We start from the raw sequence: 24,221 nt of genomic DNA on the forward strand, positions 1-24,221 counted from the left end.
GTGCAAGCTGCATGTCAGTAAATAACTGTTGTTCCTGTGCCAAGAATTGGCACAGCAAGCCGTCGATAGGCCGTAAATATCTGGAGGGGACCCTTTGCTAGGCTGTCAGAGACATCGGCTTTTCATTTCTCTCACACAGACCTGTTTGAAAATTTGCTTTTTTTTTTTCCTGCCAATATCTGCATGTATGCTTATAACGAATAACAGATATGGCACAGGTATTTTTTTTTTCATTAAAACTTCATCACAATGAAGTTTGACTGTACTTCCCCATAGCACTTTCTGTTTTATGATTATGTGTTGTTTTATGTTTGTGTTCACCAGCTCACTTGTATGAAATTTATAAAACACCCGTTGGACCAAGACAAAAGCACTGAGCTGCTAGAGAGTGACAAGAATCAAAAGTAAGGAACTCGAGGGATGACCATCACCACAGCTCAATTTGCAGACGACCGGACATGTCACGTGGAGCTTGTGGCTTTGGCTCCTACCAGGTTGTGGGTTTGGCTTCTACCAACAAAAGAGTTAGTCTTTTCTAACAATTTTATTTCCTTTTATCCTTACTACGAATGTGAAGTTAATTGCACATTCAAGCCTCACCCATAATTATTTTTACAGTTCAGATAAAAAAAGACACTTCATTTCTTCTTTCTTTTTTTGTTCCTTGTCTGTTGGCTTCATAGGTTGCTAGTGGTCACTTGTACCAATAAAGATTAAAGAAATCAGACACCCTTTTTCAACAGAAAGTGAACCTCATGTCTGCACTGATAATTTCAGCACGAGATTAATTAGCAGAAGGGTAAACACAAGCTGGCAATAACTTAGCCTACTGCTATGGCTGCATACAAGTTGAAGCAGGCTGCACCAGTAGTGTGTTATGATGAGGTGTCAAGCGACGCATCGAAAATGACGAAGCGGTGCAAAAGATATGCAAGCATGTGCACCGTCCCCAACAAGGACGACGCCTCGCTGCACGTGCACTTGTGGGGTGGCTAAGGAATAAATCAAGAAAATAAGAAATAATCAAGGAGAGCCATACAAGGGTATCAGCGAATGAGAAGAGAAGCAGGGAAGATGCATTGGCTTGATCGGGCATCAACATTCGAGAGGCCCCCCCGCAGCCTGGAAGACCCTGTCGAGCGACGACGCCCAAGAGGGCCTCGAAGCAACATGCCTTCCCCTGTAGTCCCTCAGCAGATACACAGGATTCTGCGAGAACCCGCCTGCCGTCTCTCCTCAAGCAATCCATCGAGCGAGGCCGCCATGTCAGCTTTGTTGTACGCAAAACCGTGTCCACATACAAATGCTGTGCCCCTTTGTGCCCAATGTCGTGTTTGTGTAGCTTGCTATTTTTATGCATGAACATATGCTTGCGTGCTGCGCCTGTCGCCATTTCTTTCTTGCTGCCCTTGGAGGCGTCTCTGACTCTCACAATTAAGCCTGCTCCTCGTACCGAATCTTAACGTCAGTGGCGCAAAGTTTACCGTAGCCTGAATCTAGTCAATGCAAGCTGCTAAGACCAAGTAAGCAGCTTGAGAAAAAGGCATCAGATGCACAAGGACAGAGAGAGGTACAACAAAAAAGTGGCACGCACTCTGCTTTAAGACCATGTCGATGCCAACAACTGTGTCTGACAGGTTGTTCTTGTTGGAGCGCATGTCCTTCAGCACAGCCTTGTTCAATGCTTCCTGTGTCCAGAAGGGAGAAAAATGAAACACATAAGGACTGTAACACGGAACACGAAACTCTGACCACCAAATTACAGACACACACACGCACACACACATGCATGAACACACAAGAAGCACTGCTGAGTGTTTTACGAGGTTTTACCGTACTATATGTCTCAGAGTTGTTTTCTTAATTCAAATTTCACGGGAACGAAAAAAAAATTATAAATGGCAGAAATAATCGAATGTCAAATTATCGAGGGTATCAAGAAAACAACAATATTAAATGCTTGCTGTGCCAATTCGCCTTTATTTACTGAATAAATTTGCATCCCTTGCTTCTTTTTCACGCAATATCAGAGCAAAAGTGGCAATTATCATCATCGTGTGATTAATTAGTACTTGCACCGGCGAGGGCCTCGCGACTTCCTTTGCAGCGAGGCCTGTTTGGCCATGGCGCAAGGCCTGTGTCTCCATCCAAATACGTATACATGCTTTTTACTACCGCGCGCACATCTCAGTTACTTTTTTTTCCAGTGAGCTGGTCAGCAACAGATGCCAGCATGTGGGGCGTGGTAGAATCAGTCATCATCCTCATCAGCTTCAGTCGTGTTTCTGCCATTGTGCATACATTGCACTGAGTCAAAGCAGAACTACTGCTCACTGCAGCCACTGTGAACAAAACCATGGTCACTATTGGCACAATCAGAGGATGATGACTGCGCAGTTCTGAAGGCATATTTATTTATTTATTTCAACATACTGTCAACCCTTTGACAGGGTTATTACAGGAGTGGGGTACAGAAAGAAGCAGTAATAACAGTAATTGTCAGGGGCCGATATGTTAAACAAGTACAAATATGTGGCCAACGCAGTGTCATGTGAGGCAGTAAACATATAAATGCACAAATAGACACAAAGAGTTTGGCTTTTCTTTTGTTCCCGTATGGTTTCCTCTGATTACTATGGCAACGCATACTCCGCCGCTTTGTTTAAATTTGCTGCTTGAACCTCTTTGCTCTTTTGCGGCACACATTTGTGGTGCTCTGAGAGTTGTCCAAATGAATCGGTGAGCAGTCACATACGTCTGAATTAATGAGTTTGATGCCATTAACCAATGCATGCGCCTGCCGGGACTGAAGTTCGATTCAAAATTATCCAATTTTCCTAATTAACAAGAGTTGAATTAACTAAGTTTTACTGCACAGTAAACCCTAATTATAATGAAATCGCTTCATTCAAGGTATTTCACATTTGTGTGTTACCGTGAATCTCCTATAGCTCCCTCACTTTTAACGCAATACTGCTTATAACGAAGTCAGTTTCTTGTCCCAATGACTTTGTTACAAGAGTTTACTGTATATCTCAATGTGACACTTTAGCTAGCCGAGGCATCGAGGAGGGGAGAAAAATTCAAAATGCAGTCAGCGTGAGAGCTCATCAAAGGACGTGGAATGCGACAGTCATAGCAAGATTGGTTCATCTTGTGGCCTGAGCTTGGACTGGAGAAGTGCACTGTCAAACATACTTCCAACTCTCAAATTGTAGATGTGGTTTTGCATCCCTAGCCTACATTGTGGGTTGCAAGGGGTGCATTAGTGGAAGGCTCCAGATTATTTTGACCACTTAGACCCCCGTTGCCATGCACCCAATGTGCGTCCGTCCTTGTGTTGACGCACGTGCGCATGTCCTTTACACGGCCACGTTTTTCACACTGTTCCTGCTTCAATGTAGATCGCTGGTCAGCTGTTTCTGTTTCAAAAAAAGGCTGCGATCTGATGCCTATTGCTGATACAAATTGCTGATGATATTGCTGTTCCCTTCTGCTGCCTTTGTGTTTTATGGGGTAGTAGGACTAGACAAGCTGCCGTCAGGCAGCTTTTATTCCCCTATCCCTTGCCACTTATGTACATTGTGGCATCTACCAATGCAGTGAAAAATAAATCAACTAAAATCAAATCAACACTAGCTACAGCCAGCATGGTCATGTACACTGCATGCTATCAACGAGGTCAGACTTCAGAAGTGTCTTTTGCATTTCACTACTTTCGCTCTTGTTTCTGCAACCAATATTTTAGCGTAAATAATTACTATATGCTCTCAAAACGAGATGCACAGAACACTTGAAATAACGATTAAATTTTTAAAAAAGCATTGCAACCATGACACACACAACTTTGAAAAAAGGCCATCAGAGTAGCACAAAACGACCGGCAACTTTCACCTAGACCAAGCAGCAGTGACAGAAATGCCTTGGTCCTCTGCGTCATTACCTACTAATGACCAAAGAAATATACAAGATACGCGGGTGGAGCATTTCAAGAAACAAGCCAAGAAAAGTGCAATTGACAAGGCCCTTCCTCAAACAAGACACACAAATTCGGACATCCATGACGTTTTTTTTTTTTCTTCTTGTGATGATGATATGTGGTGTTTAATGGCGCAAGGGCCAGGTATGGCCAAAGAGCGCCATGACAAGTGGTGATGTTGACGATGTATTATGGACATGTGACTTGGCTGTAAAGTGGCCTAAAAATAGTTGCTGTAAAGTGCATAAAATCTACGTGATATAAAATTATGGCGATGACTAATGACGAATACTGTGAAGATTAAAATCCATCGTAAAAGAATGATGCATTGTTTAAAATATTCGAGACGTTAAATTGCTTACAGCACTACTGCCTCGCCAGAGCCCTTGAACCACAAGGGCCTAGAGGCATGTGCTATTCAAAATAATTATCGTAGCGGCATCCTCTGAAGAGAGGAAGCGCTACGAGCATGTGGGGCTAATAACATGCAACACAACATCTTTCAAAAAAGCTAAGATGGCGTTGGTGTCAAAGAGTGGTTCTGGACCAAGTAACATAACAGGATGAAAGGGGATGTGGTGCCTGTATGCTAAGAGAAAATGTTTTTTTTCTTTCGGGTTCGGCTTCCCGACACTCCAGTAGGACGTGGAGGACGGTCAGCCTCTCCCCGCATCTACCACAGGTTGGAGGCTCGTTTCCCGTGAGTAAGAAGTTATGTGTGCCAAAAGTGTGTCCTATTCTTAGACGGCAGAATAGGACATCTGTCCGGCGGGATTTTGTTACAGGAGGCCAGAAACCTAATTGTGGCTTTATTACATGCAGTTTATTATTTGTTTCCATGTCCCACGAGCGTTGCCAGTAGTTCCGCAGTTTTCTGCGCAAGTAGGGCCTCAGATCTGTGACAGGGACTGCTGCGGTAGGATTTACAGAATACGATGCAATTGATGTGGCCATCTGGTCCGCCAGAACATTGCCGTCGATGCCCCTATGACCGGGCACCCAGCATATGATGACATGCTGGTTACATATATACGTTTTACATAGGACGGAATAGAGTTCGTTGATGACTGGGTTTTTGTGCTTAGAAAATGCCATTAGGGCCTTCACAGCACTTAGGGAGTCCGTATATATAACTGATTTCTCGAGTTTTGATTTCTTTATATACTTTACAGCCGACAGCAGTGCGTAGGCCTCAGCCGTAAAGATGCTTGTTTCCGGATGCAGTACATCGGATTCCGAGAAGGATGGGCCGACGGCTGCATAGAACACCCCCTCGCGTGACTTCGATGCGTCTGTGTAGAACTCCGCGCAGGAGTGTTTGTATTGGAGTTCCCGGAAATGCATTTGTATTTCAATCTCTGAAGCGTGTTTTGTGACTTGCATGAATGATGTATCGCATTGTATCAACTGCCACTCCCAAGGAGGTAGCAGCTTAGCTGGAGGCATTAGGCGAAGCTCGAGGAGTGGAACATGCATTTCATGACTAAGCTCCTTAACACAAAGCGAGAAAGGCTGTCTTATGGAGGGACGATTATGAAAGAGTGTAGCATGTGTCATGTCATTAACGGTATTATAACACGGATGTTGAGGATTAGAGTGCACTTTCAGAAAATATGTGTGGCTGATGTATGTTCTCTGGAGATGAAGTGACCACTCGTTCGATTCTGCGTATAAACTTTCAACGGGACTTGTCCTGAAAGCGCCCGTGGCTAAGCGGATACCTAGATGGTGGACAGGGTCTAGCATCTTTAACGCACTCGGGGCGGCAGAATGATAGACCACGGCGCCATAGTCTAATCGTGATCGAATGAGGCTTTTATAGAGTTTCAATAAACAATTCCTGTCACTACCCCATCTAGTCTGGGATAGGAGTTTCATTATGTTCATCGTTTTTAGACATCTTTCTTTAAGATGTTTTATGTGGGAAACGAAAGTGAGTCTGTGGTCAAGTGTAACACCTAGAAATTTGTGCTCTTTGTTTACGGGTATTTGTTGTCCACCCAGTTCTAAGCTAGGATCTGGGATCATTCCTCTCTTTCTTGTAAAAAGAACGCAAGAGCTTTTGTTAGGATTGATCTTAAATCCATTCTTGTCTGCCCACATCGACACTTTGTTCAGGCCATGCTGTACCTGTCTCTCGCACACTGCGAGGTTACAGGATTTGAAAGCTATTTGTATGTCGTCCACGTAGACAGAATAAAAGATTGCCGGTGGTAATGAAGCGCGAAGCGTGTTCATCTTCACGATGAAGAGTGTGCAGCTGAGCACGCCTCCTTGCGGTACACCCGTTTCTTGCGTAAAAGGACGCGAAAGTACGTTACCGACTTTTACGCGGAAAGTACGACTGGACAAATAGCTTTTTATTATGTTTAGCATGTTGCCGTGAATGCCCATTTCTGACAAATCTCGTAAGATTCCGTAGCGCCATGCTGTATCGTACGCCTTCTCCATATCAAGGAATATCGATAAGAAAAACTGTTTGTGTACAAACGCGTCACGAATATGTCCTTCAATACGTACAGGATGATCGGTTGTGGACCGCCCTTCTCGAAAGCCGCATTGATAAGGATCAAGCATTTTGCTCATTTCAAGGAAATGGATCAGTCGCCGATTAATCATTTTTTCAAATACCTTACAAAGGCAACTTGTGAGGGCTATCGGGCGGTAACTTGGCACTGAGGAAGGATCTTTACCTTGTTTCAAAACAGGGACCACAATGGCTTCCTTCCATGCGGTTGGAAGGTACCCTGCATCCCAGATGGTGTTGAAAAGTGTGAGTAGTGTAACTTGCGTGTCATCGTGTAAGTTTTTGAGCATTTCATACATGATTCTGTCATCTCCCGGTGCAGAGCTCTTGCATGAGCTCAAGGCAGCTTTCAACTCGGCAATACTGAATGGGCAGTTGTAGGATTCACTCTGTGGACATTTTCTTTTGAGTAGCTTACATTCTTCTATTTGCTTATATTTCAGAAAGGATTTCGAATAATGTTTTGAACTTGACACACTCTCAAAGTGCTCCCCAAGTGAGTCTGCCTGATGTTGCAGCGTATCACCCTGTGTGTTTACCAGAGGGAGTGAATATGTTTGTCTCCCTCTAATTCTATTTACGCGGTTCCAGACTTTCGCCTCATCTGTAAACGAGTTGATGTTCGATAAAAACTTTTGCCAGCTCTCTCTTCTGGCCTGTCGGCGGGTTCTCCTGCCTTGAGACTTAACTTTCTTAAAGTTAACGAGATTCTCTGCAGTGGGCGAAGCGCGTAGCAACCCCCACGCTTTGTTTTGATTCCTACGTGCGACTCTACATTCATCGTTCCACCACGGGACATGCCGTTTGCATGCCGAGCCACTTACTTCACGTATGCATTTAGATGCGGCATCTATAATAGAAGCTGTAAGGTAATCCACAGCAGCATCAATTTGTAACGAGGACATGTCATCCCATGATATGCTAGTTATGGTTCGGAATTTCTCCCAGTCGGCTGTGTCGACCTGCCACCTAGGAGCCTGTGGTAGATATTCGTTTTCTTTAAGTGTTCTTAATAGTATGGGGAAGTGGTCGCTTCCGTAAGGATTGTTCGCAACTTCCCACTCCAGTTCAGGCAGTATAGACGGGGAAACTATGCTGAGATCAATTGAAGAAAAGGTATTATTTGCAAGACAGTAATAAGTGGGTTTCTTCTTATTCAAAAGGCACGCACCAGAAGAAAAAAGGAACTGTTCAACAAGACGACCTCGCGCATCTATACGACAGTCACCCCACAGGGAGCTGTGCGCATTTAGATCGCCAAGAACAACATAAGGTTCTGGCAATTCGTCTATAAATGACTGGAATTCATGTTTGTTTAATTTGTAGTGTGGGGGTACATAAAGCGAGCTAATGGTGATGAGTTTGTTTAGGAGGACAGCTCGAACTGCCACTGCTTCAAGAGGCGTTTGGAGCTGTAAATGTTGACACGCAATGCTTTTGTGGATAACTATAGCTACACCTCCAGATGATGCGATAGCATCATCGCGATCTTTGCGATAAGTTATATACTGTCGGAGAAAGTTTGTGTGTTTTGATTTTAGGTGTGTTTCCTGTAAACACAGCACTTTTGGGTTGTGTTTGTGTATGAGTTCTTGTACGTCATCCAGGTTTCTAAGAAGACCTCTGACGTTCCATTGGATAATTTGTGTATCCATATTTATTTTAAATAAGTACTGTGTCTACGGAAAGGGAGGTGATGCCTTAGGTTACAGAGCTCTTTCAAGGCCCTGTAACCGGGGTTTTGTTTTTTCTGGAGCGCTCGAGGGAACCTCGCCGCTCCTTAGGCGCTTGCTGCGCCGTAGGTATAGGTGTTGTGTCCATTGCCTCTTGTGAGGCGCCGGACACGCGCTCTTGCGAGCGAGAATTTTTTCGTGAGAGTCTCACCTCGGAAGGCAAGACCCCTGCGCCCACCAGCCCTGAGGTCGATGGGGCTCCCTGTGGGATTTGGCTGCGCCGGCTGTTGCCAGCGCTGGGAGGGGCCGGGGAGGTCGAGGCAGCCTCAGCTGCGCCTACCTTCGTGGCCGCTATCCGCCCTGCGGGATCGCTGCGTGCAGCGCAGGTTTCCGCAGATAACTCTTGTGGGACCGGCAACCCAAGGGTAGCCGGGCCTGGTTGCTGGTTGGATGGAGTAGGCTTACCTACTTCCACCCTGGGGGCAGGAGCCAAGGGTGCCTGCTCGCTGCACGCGGGCAGGGCACTCGGCGATTGCCGCTGCGACGCTGCCCCCCGACGCGCCGCATCAGCATAAGGTGTGCTGTGGAAAGGTGAGCACCGTTTACGGGCTTCCTTAAACGAAATATTTTCTTTGACTTTAAGGGTGATTATATCTTTTTCTTTCTTCCAGTTCGGACAGGAGCGTGAGTAAGCTGGATGGTCGCCACTGCAGTTCACACAGTGAGGTGTGCCACTGCAGTTCTCGGAGGGGTGGCCCTGCACTCCACACTTTGCACAAGTTGTCTGACCACGGCAGCTCTGCGAGCCATGGCCGAACCTCTGACATTTGAAACACCTTCTAGGGTTGGGGATATATGGTCGAACGTTTAATCTGATGTATCCTGTTTCAATCGTTTCTGGCAGTACGCTGGATGCAAATGTTAGGATAAGATGCTTTGTGGGGATTTCCTTATTGTCCCGTCTAATTATAATACGCTTTACATCGGTCACATTTTGATCTTTCCATCCTTCCAGCAGTTCAGCTTCTGTCAAATCCTGAAGGTCTCCCTCTGAGACGACTCCGCGTGAGCTGTTCATTGATCGGTGTGGCGTAACAGAAACTGGAATGTTGCCAAAGGTCACCAGTCTGTCTAGCTTTTCATATTGATTTTTCTGTGGGATCTCAAGAAGAAGATCTCCACTTGCCATTTTCGTCACCTTGTAACCTGACCCTAAGGCTTCGGTCAAAGATTTTGAAACTGTGAATGGTGAAATGAGTCTGGCCTGTTTTGCAGCATTCTCACTATGTACAACATGGTATTTCGGGTAGTTCTCTTTAGTGCGGGTCAAACATGTGCTGAATTCTTCGGTGCGTCCCCTCTTCTGAGGGTGACGATCAAGTAGGCGGGGAAAAGCGGGCGTTCCCATGGTATTTTGGTTTGTGTTCGGCAGCAATGGCGGCCACCCACCACGGAGCCCAACATGGGGACGCTGCAGGCCTTAACGCGTAAGGCTGCAGGCGCCAGCCGTACATTGCTACTATAACCCAATATATTATACCCAAGGGAGGGCAGATACACAAGGTTAACCCTTGCCGCCGTGGAGAAAGGAAGTAATAAGAAGTGAAGAGAAGACAGGAAAGATGTAAAAGTGGGAGAGAAAGTCGAAGATTGGAGAGGAGGACAGGAAGAGGCGACTACCGATTTCCCCCGGGTGGGTCAGTCCGGGGGTGCCGTCTATGTGAAGCAGAGGCCAAAGAGGTGTGTTGCCTCCGCCGGGGGGCCTTAAAGGTCCAAACACCCGGCATCGGCTCAACCCCCAGGATCCCCCTTTCCCCAGACACGGCTAAGCCGCGCACGGCTACACGCGGGAGGGTCCAACCCTCGTGTGCTCGGGTCCGTGGTGTCGCAACACACCAAACGCCTGCTTGCGCAGACGCCCCTGCGGGCTTTTTTTTTTTTTTCTTCTTGTAAAGCTGCCGGTAGTTCCTCTCTTTCAAAGGTATGTTATGGATTAAGTCAGGAACAGCTACTCACTGTTGGCTACTAAGCCACTTATTTTTGCTGTTGAATGTGTAAACTGCCATTGACAATAGAATCTTTCACAATGCGAACCTGTCACTGAAAATCGTATACATCCTGAATGAGGCTTTTTTTAACCTGTGCCTGTTATAGTTATGGTTTATGGTTTACCTTCAAGACTTATGAGTGCTGCCAAGTGCCTGTAAAGAAAGACGCACCCTGAAGGTCCAGCAGTGCTCCTTGCGGAAGTTTGGTGGTGCCTCGATGTAGAAGTAAGGCAGGAAGCCGTGCACGTGGCAAAGCACGCTGTGTCCATCGTCGGTAACACCAAACATGCGCACAATGGGGATGGGGCCCCGGCTCATTCCGGGCATGCCCGGCAGTGGCTCGCCCAGGTAGTGGTCCAGGTCCAGCTGCTGGAACTCGAGGCTGCGCGCCGCGGGGTCCCATGGTGCTGCCAGCGGAGGCCGTGCCCACCGCGCACTCGTGCAAACATCAGCAGGTCCAGCTGCATTCAAAGATTGTGGAGTCTAATGTCCCGAGCCTGCACTCTGGGTTATGATGGATGCCTAGAAGAGTGGTCTTAATTTTGACCCCCTGGGGTTCATTAAAGGGGCACTATAGAGAAACACTAAATTATTTCAGACTAACGAAATTGAAAACTTTGTTCTTGTTAACTTCATAGTGAGAGGTAATTTACTAATGTGAATAAGTGGAGGCCAAGCTTCAAGTTCGCATCGAAACACCACTGCTGGCCTGTCGGTGTGACGTCATGGATTTTAAATGATTCTCTCATATTTGGGCCATTATGGCGCAGTGCTAAGCCCTGACACAGTAAATGTTCTCAAAACTCCCTAAATTCAGTCTCTGATTCCTTCAGAATAGAATGTAGCCCATGCTTACTGATAAAAGAATAACTAGGTGGGCCTGAGCAGATGACCGCGAAATCCCTGATATCACTGTTGCCTGCTACAGTGACTACCGTGGCAGCGATGCAACCCATCTTTCATTTTTTTCGTCATATCTAGCTTATCGAATATCATGTTATGATAGCAGTGGCATTTCTGGAATTCCAGAAGGACCATTTGCTAATACAGCTCAACTCCCTTTACTGTTTATTGTCCCTCTAACGTGCACCTATGGCACAGTAAATCAGTGTTTTTGTGTTCCACCAGCATCGTTATGCAGCTGCCGTGGCCAGGCATTGAATGTGCAATGCCGTGCTCAACGTTATATCTACTGGCTTGCTGTGGCCAGTTCTGCTACATTGCACCCAAAAAAATAGCCTTCGACACAGCTGGAAAATGTGCCTTGGAGGTTTGCACAATGCACCTAACCATGGTGGAGAGATGTCTATCTTATGGCTATATCCTTAGCATGCTTCTCATTTAGTTGATCAACATCGCACATGGAACATTCGGATTCGTGTGTTCACCAAACCACCAATGTTATATTTTTGCTTTGTCTTCAATAAGTTGACTTCAATTTAAAGCGCAGCACAGCAGTGAGGAAACAAATGCATTTGCATTTGCTGAGACATGAGGCACACCGCCTAAAACACCATCTCATTTCTCGCAAGCACAGAAGGGTAGTTGCTGATTACAAAGTGGATAGCACACAATGGAGGATGATTAAGTACCCAATAACAAGATATTCACATCAACAATTAATTCTTGGCTACGAAGTGATGACAACAGATATGGTGATAATGACAAGTAAAGTAGGAGGAAGTTGATCAACAGATGTGGCAAGTGGAGAGTGGAGAGCGAAGGAGGAAATGAGGATGGTGATTACACAGAATTGAGACACTCACATTGATAAAGCGGCTATTAGGAAACATTTCTTGCTTATACCTACAATCTCTCAGGAATTGACAACATTCGTTTGACCTGCAAATCATGCCTGACCAATCCCATGTGCAGGATTCGATTCACTTTAAAGTGAAACTAAAACCTCCACTATGGTGACGCAGTGACCGCCAGATTGGATGGCTTTAATGGCAATTAAAAACAGCATGTGTTCCCTCTTGTGTGGGATGGCGCTCAATGACGGCTGCTGTGCTTTTCTTCTAACGATTGATGAAGATTCCAAACCAGTTATTCATCTCACAGACCCTGCAGGAGGGCTCATTTGCAACTCATAAAAAACAACTGAGAATTGAAGAGCATTAAACACACTCACCAACAGACTCCTGGGACTCTACATCATCCATTGCCTGCTCCTCGCTGAGCTGCTGCTCCATGAGGGCCAGCTCTGCTTCAAAGTCCATCGGCTCATCGTCGTCATCATTTTGCCGCCGTGATTTCTTCATGCCACCCTGCTGCGACGAGCTCAGTCGTCCCGACTGCTTCCGTTTGTAGTCCATCGCAGGCTAAACAAAACAAGGGCTGCGCCACAGGTGGCCCTGCACAAGGTGAACCCACACGGCAACTGTCAACAGAGGAGCAACAGTACCGGTTAATCATCGCTGTTGGTCGTCAGCCTACTCTATGTTCTCTGCAGGATGAAGGCCTCCATCCGAGATACCCAATTACCCCTGTCTTGCGTAAGCCGACTCTGTCTTATGCCTGAAAATCTCCTAATCTCATTGCACCATGTAACTTGCTGCTGTCCTTGCCTGCCTTTCCCTTCACGTAGCACCCATTCTGTTAGTTTAAAGGGATGATGATATGTGACATTTAATGGCACAAGGGCCAGGTCTGGCCAAAGAGCGCCATGCAAGTGACAACGAGTATTTAATGGAACAATGAAGTGGAAAGCATTGATGGAACACGGCTGTATATGGGCCTAAAGAAAGAGTCAAAGCATTAATGTAATTATGACAATCACTTTAAAATGTCATGTGAATATAAAACATATGTTTTGAAAAAATGGTTTCTAAAATATGCACGTGCCATTGGTACTGCTGCCTCATCAGAAACCTTGGATGCAAGGCTTTGGAGGCCCGTGCCATACAAATGCTACTATCGCAGAAGTAGCCTCTGTTGAGAGGTCATGCTACAAATTCATCGGGCGTAGAACTTGTAATGAATGAACATCATGTAAATAGTTTAATAGTGGTTTGCTGCGGAAAAATGAGTCCACATGAAAGAACATAGCTGGATGAAGAGGAATATTCTGCCTGTAAGCTAGAGGAAAGTGCTTTTTTCTTTCAGCTTGTGATACACGGCACTCCATTAGGACATGTAGGTCAGTTAGCGTCTCTCCACATTTAGCGCAGATGGGAAGTTCACCACCAGACAGCAAGTAGGAGTGGGCCCCGTAGGTATGACCTATCCTAAGTCGGCAAAGGATTACTTCAGTTTGCCGTATTTTTGTTGTTGGTCACCAATTACCCAACTAAGGCTTAATCAAATTAAGCTTATTCGACATTTCAGTGTCCCAAATTTGCTTCCAGCATGTCCTATATTTTTCTGTGGAGAAAAGGTTTCAAGTCTGTCACAGGGACAGTCACGAACGTATTGCTCGCTTTCGCCGTAACAGATGTGACTATCTGGTCTGCCAGCATGTTACCTTCGATGCCTCTGTGGCTGGGCACCCAGCAAATCACAAAAAACTGGTTTGATATGCACACTGTGCACAGAAGTGAACAAAGCTCATTACAGGATTTTTGTTTTTGCGGAATGACATTAAGGACCTCACTACACTCATAGAGTCTGAATATATGATGACATTGGATAAGTTGGTTTTCGTGATACATTTAAAAGCCGACATTACTGCATATGCATCTGTGGAAAAGGTACTTGTTTCGAGGTGCAAAACGTCAGATTCTGAGAATGATGGACCAACCGCTGCAAAAGACATGCCAGCATGGGACTTTGATGCGTCAGTATAAAATTCTGAGCATGAGTGCTTTCACTTGAGTTGTAAAACGTGCATCCAGATGTGTTATTCTGGAGTGTGCTTTGTAACACAAATAACAGACAGGTCACACTCAACACTTTGAGGGTCAATGACGTAAATATATGGCACTGCAAACAAGTCCAAAATGGTCGATGCCGTATATTTACGGCGCCGTCTGTAAGTTTAAAAAGCGCACCAATTTTCTAACTTTTTCTTTTCTGTCATGTGCTGCCACTATGTGGGAATACAGGGGAATCCTTTTCGCGCAGCTCCCTCTCTCGGTTTTCGTTGCATCGCTTGTTTTAGCGCTATTTGCTCCCGCGCATCTATATACTACCACTCGTGCATTGGCGGGCAGGCGGCGGTTTGGGTTTTCTTCCGCGGGCGGTTTCGGCTTCTTCGCTTAGAAAACTGATGGCTACCTCGTTACTAATTGCTCAAAGGGCGACCGCTTGTTTCTCGCTTGTTTAGTGCTCACAGGGGTGCACATAGGAAGAATGCCGCCATGCACGAGTTTCTGATTTTTTTTTTTTTTGTAGACTCGCGAAAACTACTTGCCTTTGGTTGGCGATAAGATGAAGATTAGCAGAAGTTTGTCACACGTTTTTCTTTTTTGACAGGCACACAACCACACAGTTTTCTTGAGTGCGCGCATGTACACAGTTCAATTATGCTATGGATGTACATATTAGTGTAAGAGCAGGAACATTTGAGTCTTGCGAAATATTGTCGTGTGCGGATTTTGAAAACCTTGAACTATAACAATGCACCAAATTTTTTATTCTTATAAGTTAATTTCCTTTTTTATTGTTGTTATTCATGAATGAAAAGTACATATATACCAACACAAAATATTTTTTTCTCGCTTTACGGTCACCCTAGAAAGATTATGGTCTATTTTTTTTTTAAATAGGTCCCGAAGAAGAATTGGAATCAGCAATTAAAAAAAAAGGGGGCCTGCACGGTCGCATATGGCAAAAAAGATCTACCCTCAAAGAGTTAATAAGCTGCCATTGCCACGGTGGTAAGAGCTTTGCCAGGGCCTTTAGACGAGGTTCTATAAGTGGGACACCCATTTCATCACTGAGGTTCCTCACACGCAGTAAGAATGGCTCCTTAACTGAGGGTCAGTTACGAAACAGTGTGGTGCATGTCATATCATTTATAGTAGCGTAAACGGATGTTAAGGGTTTGCATGTACCTTCAGAAAATATGTAAAGATGGAGTATGGTCTTTGCAAGTTAAGCGACCACTCATTCGATTTCGTGTAGAGGCTTTGTGAAGGACTTGTCCTGAACGCACCTGTGGCCAGGCGGATACCTAAATGATGAATCGGATCCAGCATCTTCAACGGGCACGGTGCGGCAGAGTGGTACACCATGGCACTATAGTCTAAACGTGCACATATAAGGCTTTCGTGCAGGTCCAATAGGCACTTCCTGCCGCTACTCCATGTGGTATGTGACAGACCCTTTAGGAGGTTTTGTTTTCATGCATTTTGTTCTGAGGTATTTGATATGGGGTATAAACGTTTGTTTTGAATCCAAGGTAGTACATAAGAATTTATGTTCACTGCTGACAGTGAGTCAGCAGTGAACATTGATAAATATACTAGGGATTGGCGTTGCACTTCCCTTCTTGGAGAAGAGCAGGCAAGTACTTTTCTGTGTGTTCAGTTTAAACCCGTTTTCATTCACTCATCTAGATAATTTGTTTAAACCAAGCTGGACCTGGCGTTCACAAATAGCAACATTGCATGACTTAAAACATATTTACACATCCTTGGCATATACAGTGTGAAGATGGGTTTGCACAAGGCTCATCCTCCAAACGACGGTCAGGAAAGGGCACGATGCTCCTTCACTCTGAAATGCACAAAGGCGCTACAGCAGGGTTCATTGACTCTCGACCTGGCGCAGAGAAGGCTCCAGAGTCAGATGGCCAACAAACATGGGTTTAATCACCTAAGATACAGAACAGTGCGACAGTCACGGCGTTTAGGGGCAAAGGCTCACCGCAAGACCGGTTGAGTATGCGCGCCGGTAGTGCTAGGGCTAACCGGGAAGCGGCCCATCAAGCGATAGAACAAGAAGTCACAGGAGCAAAGGTCCCACATAACCAACTCGTTGCGGGCCTGTGAGTTGGTTCTTTATTCTATGGTCTGCCACGCCGACAAAGCACTCAGCGGAAGAGAGCTCAGGTGGAGAGGCCAATCAGGGCGCGTCCCGGTGACGCTTGCAAGGCGATTCGACCCTGGGAAGCAGAAGCACGGTTTGTGTGGGAAATTAGCTCCGGTGCGCTAGCTGTGTTTGCCATGTTGCCATTACAGAGGCAGTTCCTGGAGATCGGGCTAAGCATAATGTGTGAGCTAGGGGATGAGGCACAGGAAGGCACTTCGATCCCCACAACAGAAAATATGGTGTGTGGAATGACTGTATGAGGTGAATTTATTTTTACTACAAAGTGTGTGCAACTAAGCACGCCTCCTTGTGGCATACCGACCTCTTGAGTGAATGTTCTAGACAAACGTACATGTAAACGCCCACTTGTACATGAAACGTGCAATCACAGAGATAGCTTTCGATTGGGTTGAGCATGTTGCCATGGACAACCATTGCGGAAAGGTCCTGAAGAATACCAAACTGCTATGCGATGTCGTATGCCTTCTCTAGGTTTAGAAATACTGAAAGTAGGAATCGTTTATGTATAAAGGCATCCTTGATGTTGGCCTCGATGCAAACGAGGTGATCTGTTGTTGACCTACCTTCTCGGAAACCATACTGGAAGGGGTCTAGTATTTTGTTATTTTCAAAGAAACAAATTAGGTGCCGATTTATCGCTTTTTGAACAGCATTCACAGACAGCTTGTTAGAGCTATTGGTCTGTAACTAGTGGCCAGAGATGGTTCCTTGCCTTGTTTAAGTATGGGGATAACAACAGCTTCTTTTCAATCAGATGGAATGTACCCAGCTGTCCACATAGCATAAAAAAAAGAGATAGAAGCGTTTTTAGAGTTTCTGAGTGTAAGTGCTTGATCATTTTATAAATCGCGTGATCGCTACTTGGGGCCAAGTTTTTGCAACCATTCAGAGATGCCTGAAGTTTCGCTGAACTGAATGGGCAATTGTACACCTCATTTCTTGCACACTTGCGTTCAAGGTGCTGTCGCTCTGCGTGTTCTTTGAACCACAGGAAAGTTTGTGTAGTGCAATGCACTCAATATTTGTTCAAAGTGCTCACCTAGAAAATCTGCCTGATTTTCCAGGCTGTCTCCTTGGGCATTTACTAGGGGTAGACGATGAGAGTGCCGGCTTTTTAATTTGTTTACCCAGTTCCAGATCTTTTTCTCATCAGTGCATGCATTAATACAAGGTATATAATTTTCCCAACTATCTCTCTTAGCTCGGCGACGAGTTCTTCTGCCCTGCAACATAGCTTGTATAAAATTAATGAGGTTTTCAGCAGTTGGGCAGTCATGTAGCAGCCCCCAAACTTTGTTTTGCTTTTTCCTTGCCTTTTGACATTTGTCATTCCACCACGGGATGCAGTGTTTATTAGACAGCTCGTTCGTTTATTGGATGCATTTTGGGACAGCATCTAATATAAAACCTGTCAAGTAATTCACAGCATTGTCTATATGAATACCAGTCATTTTCTCCCTGTCTAAATGTGTATGTTCCCGGAATAGTTCCAAGTTCGCTGAGTCAACCTTCCATCAAGGAAGATATGGGGAGCATTCATCCTATGTTGTAACATTCAAGGATATCAGGAAGTGGTCACTTCCGTAAGGGTTCTAAATAATGCCTCACTCGAGGTAGAACAGGGGTGTGCTGAATACTATGCTCAAGTCAATTGAGGAGTAGGTGTTGTGTGCAATGCTATGGTATGTCGACTCCTTATTGAGTAAGCATGCACCAGATGAACAGAGGAAGTGTTCTATTAAGCACCCTCTTCTGTTGCAACGGGAGCCTCTCCACAAAGTGTTATGCGCATTTAGATCTCAAACAACAATATATGGCTCAGGAAGTTGATCTACTATGTAATTTTGAAATTCGGTTTTATGAAGTTGATAGCTGGGAGGGATGTATATGGAGCTGATAGCTACTAGCTTATTAAACACCGCTTGGACCTAGGGGCATACGCAGTTTTAATTTGCGGCAGGTTACACCTCTATCGACTACAATAGCCGTACCGCCAGATGACGCAACGGCATCATCACGGTCTTTACGAAAAATAGAACATTGTGGAAGAAAATATGTTTGCATGTGTTTGAGGTGTGTTTCCTGGTCACACAGCACCCTGGGACTATATTTTCAAATGAGTTCCTTAACGTCACCATGATTTTGAAGAAGACGCCCAACGTTCCGCTGAACTACTTGCATTCCCATGTTGAAAAAGAAATTTGTGCCGTGTGCTTAGGGTACAATTAGATTATAGAGCCCGTAACGCACAGTTTCTCTTTTTTGGAGTGGTCAAGACACTCCCGCCACTCTTTAGGCTCTGGATGCACTGGTTGGCTGGAAGTTCTGTCCATCGCCTTTTCTGGGGCACTGGGCACCCGCTCTTGCGAGCGGTGTATTCACCTTGAGGGCCTTGCCTCAAGAGACTAGACCCTGGAGGCCACCAGCCAGGAGGTCGATGGCCCCTCCTGAGGTGGTGGCACAGCGCTGGCTGTCGCCACCAAGGGGGCGGACATTATTGCCGCCAGCCCAGTACGCCTGGGCTGGACAGTAACTGGAAGCTATTGTGATGCTCCCCCTGACGCGCCACTTTGGAAAAGCTGTTCTTTAGTGGGAACAACACCCATCCTTATATCTTCTTAAACAATAGGTTCTCTTTTACCTTAATTGTCACAATTTCTTTCTCTCTTTTCCAGGATGGGCAGGACTGTAACTATGCGGCATCCTCGCAGTTTACACTATCGCAGTTTACACTATCGCAGTTTACACTATCGCAGTTTACACAGTATAGAGCGTTTTCACAAGATTCAAATAGATGTTGGTGTGCACTGCATTTACCACAGGTCAGTCAGCCTTGGCAGTTGTGAAAACTGTGGCCGAATCTTTGGCATTTGAAGCAACAAAGAGAGTTTGGGATGTACGGCCTTGCTTTGATTTTAATGTACCCTGTCTCGATGGTCTCTGGCAGCATATTGGAACCGAATGTGAGAATTAAGTGCTTAGTGAGTGAAACAACTTTATTAGGTCTACAACAGACGCGACAATTTCTTTTGCGCCCCACTTTATTTTGATTCATCTTACATTAAAAATATTTTGTTCTTTCCATTCTTCCAGAAGTTCAGTCTCGGTGATCTCCATCAACTCATCATCGGAAATCACACCATAAATGGTGTTCATGGAGCAGTGTGGGGTCACTGAAACTAGTATGTCGCCGCAAGACACTAGGTTACTTAGTTTTTTTATATATTTTGCCATGAAGTTACAAGAGAAGGTCACTACTAGCCAGTTTTGACGCCTTATAGCCTGGGCGAATCATTTGAGCTAGAGATTTGGAAACGAGAAAAGGCAAGATAATTCTCATTGTCTTTCCTCGTTTCTCAGGGTGAATGACTTGATAGTGGTGGAAGTTTTCAGTGTGTCGGCCAAACAATTTTAGTACTTCTTTAGTATGCCCTCGTTTCTGAGGGCGATCAGGGAGTTTTGGAAAGGAACTATCGATAGGAAATGTCCGGTTTTCGGCGGTAACGTCAGCCGCCCACCATGGTGCCCAACAAAGGGACGCCGCAAGACTTATAAAAAACAAGTCCTGTGGACGCCAACTAGTGTTGCATGCTATATGTTATTTATTTTTCAACCTCCCCCCCCCCCCCACTCATGTAATGGCTCATGAGGACCTCGGGATACTTAAATAAACCTTCTTTCTCGTTTGGTATTCCTTTAATACCTGTTTAGCTTAAGCTGCATGAATCATCACCCCCTCCCCTCCCTTAAATTCTGTTAAATAACAGCCACAGGTATTTTATGGGCAGTGCGGATCAAAAGTGCATTTTTCTATTCACTGTGTGTGAGATGAAGGTCACTGCACTCATCATAATATTGGCAATCATCCACCCCCAAAAGCAAACTCATACAATGCACAAATGTTCATTTTAGAAACGGTGCTACAGGAAAACACAAACACGAAATGGCAAGACAGCACAAACACCTACGCATCTCAGAGTTTTTCACGGCAAACAAACCTACACATAACAACTCGTGGTTAAACAAAGTGATAAGTTAGCCATCCGAAAACAAAAGTTCCTTCTTGTGCAACGCAACTGAAGGAAAGCCAGTACATGTATCCTTTTTTATGGTGTGTAAGTGCCAAGTTTTGCCTGCACCAAGTGCCTGCCAAGTGCCTGCACCACCTGAACCAGTTCACAAGGTGCTGCACCCTGCCACTTGTTTCAGCAGTGCAGCAGTGGCGCCGGCTGAACCACGACATTCGTTTCAAAATGTGCAGGAAAGGTGCAAGGCTGGTCCATGATTTTGCTGCACCCACTCGACTGTCGGTGCCGACTTGTTGCAGGCGTACAGGTAGGAAGCAGCGGTAAAGCAGGTGACGCAGCACACAGGCACAGGCACAGTTAAAACCCTGCTTAAGCACGTCTGATGTGTATACGCAACTGTGGTGTGTATTAACGCCCCAGAGCGCCGCAGAATTTATGCTCGATCATACCTGCAGTTCAGGACCTCTTTGAGCACATTAGTGTGACATAACATAACGCCTGTACCGTGTCTGCACCTTTGCATTCGTTTTCGAGTGTCTCGCTGGGCCTGCACCTCAGGAATCAAGCTGCACAATTTTTGAACTTCTCGTGAACTGCCGTGAACTGGTTCACAGTGGTGCAGGTGGATCGAACAGACCCCCAGAGTAATTTGACTATGATACCTGCCGACAACACTTGATAACAACGATTGTTGTTTGTTGCAAATAAATCACAAGTTGAAAGTCGGCGCTCGTGTTATCGTGTCATTTCATTTACTCTATGGCGCTGTTTCCAAAATGAGCCCATACCAACACGCCAAACTGTCAGTTTCTCTTAATGCACAAATGATTTCGATCCAAGCTATCGATTATCAAAGGGTTGACTTAGACCACCTGGGGTAAATTAATATACAGCCAAAGCTCGGTGCGCGCGTTACTGTAATTTACTCCCTTCGAAATACTGCATGAAAATGAGCCCGTAACACTGGGCTCACCAGCAGTTAAAGGTGCAGAAAGTTTCGTAACGTAGGTGACAAACTAGCGCCATGGGGCATACAGCAACGTCGACTTTTTGTTCAATGTTCTATTGCTTACCTAAGTAGACAATTGATTCACCCTCGTCCTGCCACTTGCTAACCTACTGGTTAGCTCACTTGGTAGAGCGATCGACTGGTGTAAAGATTGATCCCCGAAAAAGGGTGCTGCGAAGATCCTTCGGAGCTTCGGCTACATTAGGTTTAATGCTAATTTTTTCTCTAGAGAATAAATGCTGTGCCACAGAGTCCTTTCCAGAGGCGATTCCGACATCTAAACCCGCTTGTCAGATTTCACAAGCTATGTGACAGCTGCATAGAACTCGCACAAAGCATGCGGCTGTCAAGCAGGATCAGTCCATCGACAGGCGACGATGACGGCCGCAAGCGACAGTGGACTACTGCTGCTGGCGCGTGAAAGAATCGCATTGAAGTGTAGATGCGAATTCACAGACACGATGGCCCCTCGTCTTCTTGCTTTCTATTACCACTGCCCTATGTTTTAACGTGTTTGTTGAAATATGAACAGTCACTCCCGAGTCCCGCTCATATACGGTGTCTAACAACATTGCACGTCAGCGGCTCGTACTGTGTTTGCAACTCGGCAAGGTTCTGACTATTACCAGAAGTTTGGGTGCGCAGGACACGCGCACACTGCTGGATGGCAGTGTTCGTCCAGTTTGGGCGATATGTTGAGCTTTTGCCAGAGTTAGTGCTGCCAAAAACCTAGGTAGTAGACTAAAGTAACTCAAAAATATAACTACCACTATAGAGGCTAGAAGGCTATCCTAGTGTCGTGAAGGCGCGTGCCGACGTGAAATACTTTGCTATGCTCCGGCAGATGGCGCCAGCGCTCGCTGGCGGGTTGCTCTTGCGGGCTCCGGCGCGCTTTGCAGCGGGCGCTCGCAAGTGACCGGCGCTTTCCGCCGATTTGCAAGTTCAGAAAACAGGCACGCAATAATCTATGAGGGCTAGTCAACCTTACAATATTGGCCAGTACGCTTATCTTGACGAGCGGTGAAATAAAACCGTTTTGGGCTAGTTCGCCCATAGCTGGTTATGATGGCAGCGTAAGAGATGAAGACACACAGAAACTAGACGGTGCACTTGTCATGTGTTTCTATGTGCCTTGTCTTCGTCCCTGTTGTGCTGCCATTTTAACCAGAGTGACGGAAGCTACGCAAGCGGCCGTAATAAAATGGGGTTGGTATATTTTTTTTTCTACGGGATAAGCGACACTAATCAGCCCACAAGCGTGGAGAGAAAATGGAGTGCATTCCGTTTTTCTTTTGCATATAGTTTATTGCAGCTTTACAAAATTGCACACTATGGTCCGCAAAAACGCTGTATGGGGAGCGCTTTCAAAACCTGTTACAAGTTTTTTTTTTTTTTATTGCACAACGAAGGTAGGTATGTACAAAAGCAGGGAGCATTCTCGTGACTGTCATTCTACTGGCATCGCCTCATTTTCAGGAGCTTCTGTTTTTCTCTTTGAGTGCTCCGTTCCGTGTTCTTTGCTTTTGCAAAGAAGTGCAGCCTCGTCAGTGCATATAACTTTATTATGTTTGTTGTCAAACACCGCCCATGCTCACTGCAACCCACTTCTTTAAGCTTCGCTCCCTGAAGGAAATGCAAAAAGCAGACCATGCTTTCAGCATGAAGCTGATTCCTGCTGAAATACACAGTAAATGTGTCCTCAACTTTACAAACAAGCTCCTCAACAGCTTTGGAAGGGTAGATCAAGCCCCCATGATCAAACTGCCTGGTTAGTATAGAATTTACATCAGAATCTGCTTGTAGGGGCAAAATACAAAGGCAAGAGGTACACTCTGGGCATGGAAATTTTTTTAAAGACTTTCTGACAACATAGCCGGCTATATAATATACTAATCTACTGTCACTGTGCTTTTCGACACAGTTGTCATGATCAAACTGCTTGCCTTGTGTTTTCAACACAGATTCCGCACACTCCAAATTGCCATCATCCAATAGCTCAACAATAATTTCTGTTAGGTGGTCAGCCTTTCCTTTTCCAACGTCTCTCTTGATGTTCCTTGCCCAGGCCTTCAAGCGAACAGGGTCGGATGGAGCGCGGAACAACGACACCTTTTCTATAGACTACTTGTAACCGCCCTTACAAAGGGGAACGAAACATGTCCCTCTCTTTCTTTTGAAGGCATTATCACAGAAGTTCAACGTCGCATCGCACCAAGCCGTGGCACTACGGTCTCAACGAAAATAAAGGCTGCAACAAAGTGAACTACGTCGTTACACGTGCTACCCAAAACTGACGACGATTTGTGTCTGCATTCCTTCGGCTGGCGTCGGTAACCCGCCACAGGAGCGCAGCGCCCTCTTCGAACTACCCCGCCAAGCATCCAAACTTGTTTCTCCGGCGCTTCGGGAAAGGGCGCCCGCTCCCGACACTAGGATAACCTTCTAGCCTCTATACTACCACCTCACGTTGCCACTTTCGCAACTCATGCGAGTACCGCGCACCTTCCGTCATTTGAAAGCGAAAATCGTACCTTGCAAGGGCAGCAGCAGTGAAAAACGCCGCAGGAAAATTTCAGCCGCGCCTTCGTCACGAAGATTAACGCGACTTCAGACTACGGGATTAACCAGTACAAGACGTACAGCAAAATTTGTCACCGTTCCTGCTAGTTAGCGGCAGCGCAATGCAAACACGCGCACAGCCAGATCGTAATATTTCGCTCAATATTTTGCGCGCCAAATAGAGCAATGTTGCTTTCTTTTTTGTTAGTTCACGCTAAGGTAGGCCATTCTTATGCCTTTCATATGTGCTTTCAAGAACCCGACAGAGCGTGAAATATGTGTTTGAATATAAAACAAGACAAATAATGTAAGACGAAATATTTCTTGCTGTTGTCTACACTCTTAAACAAAATTGCACAAGTTTTTTTTTTTTTCATTTGAAAAGGTGTTTTGATTTGGCC

The 24,221-nt window shown here is 45.5% G+C and overlaps 1 protein-coding gene across 1 annotated transcript in view; it reads right to left on the reverse strand.

Annotated features, from left to right (window-relative positions):
- Positions 1-23,998, reverse strand: part of PolD1 (DNA polymerase delta 1, catalytic subunit) — an 82,039-nt gene extending 58,041 nt beyond the window's left edge. The window contains exons 1-4 of the mRNA XM_075690387.1: positions 23,793-23,998; positions 12,362-12,584; positions 10,399-10,688; positions 1,595-1,688 (exon numbers count right to left, since the gene is read on the reverse strand). Of these exons, the coding sequence (XP_075546502.1) occupies positions 1,595-1,688; positions 10,399-10,688; positions 12,362-12,545 (568 nt within the window). The 5' untranslated portion in view covers positions 12,546-12,584; positions 23,793-23,998. The remainder of the gene's footprint in view (positions 1-1,594; positions 1,689-10,398; positions 10,689-12,361; positions 12,585-23,792) is intronic.
- Positions 23,999-24,221: the final 223 nt, after the last annotated feature.

This window comes from Dermacentor variabilis, chromosome 4, assembly GCF_050947875.1.
Source record: "Dermacentor variabilis isolate Ectoservices chromosome 4, ASM5094787v1, whole genome shotgun sequence".
Classification (NCBI taxonomy): Eukaryota; Metazoa; Arthropoda; class Arachnida; order Ixodida; family Ixodidae; genus Dermacentor; species Dermacentor variabilis.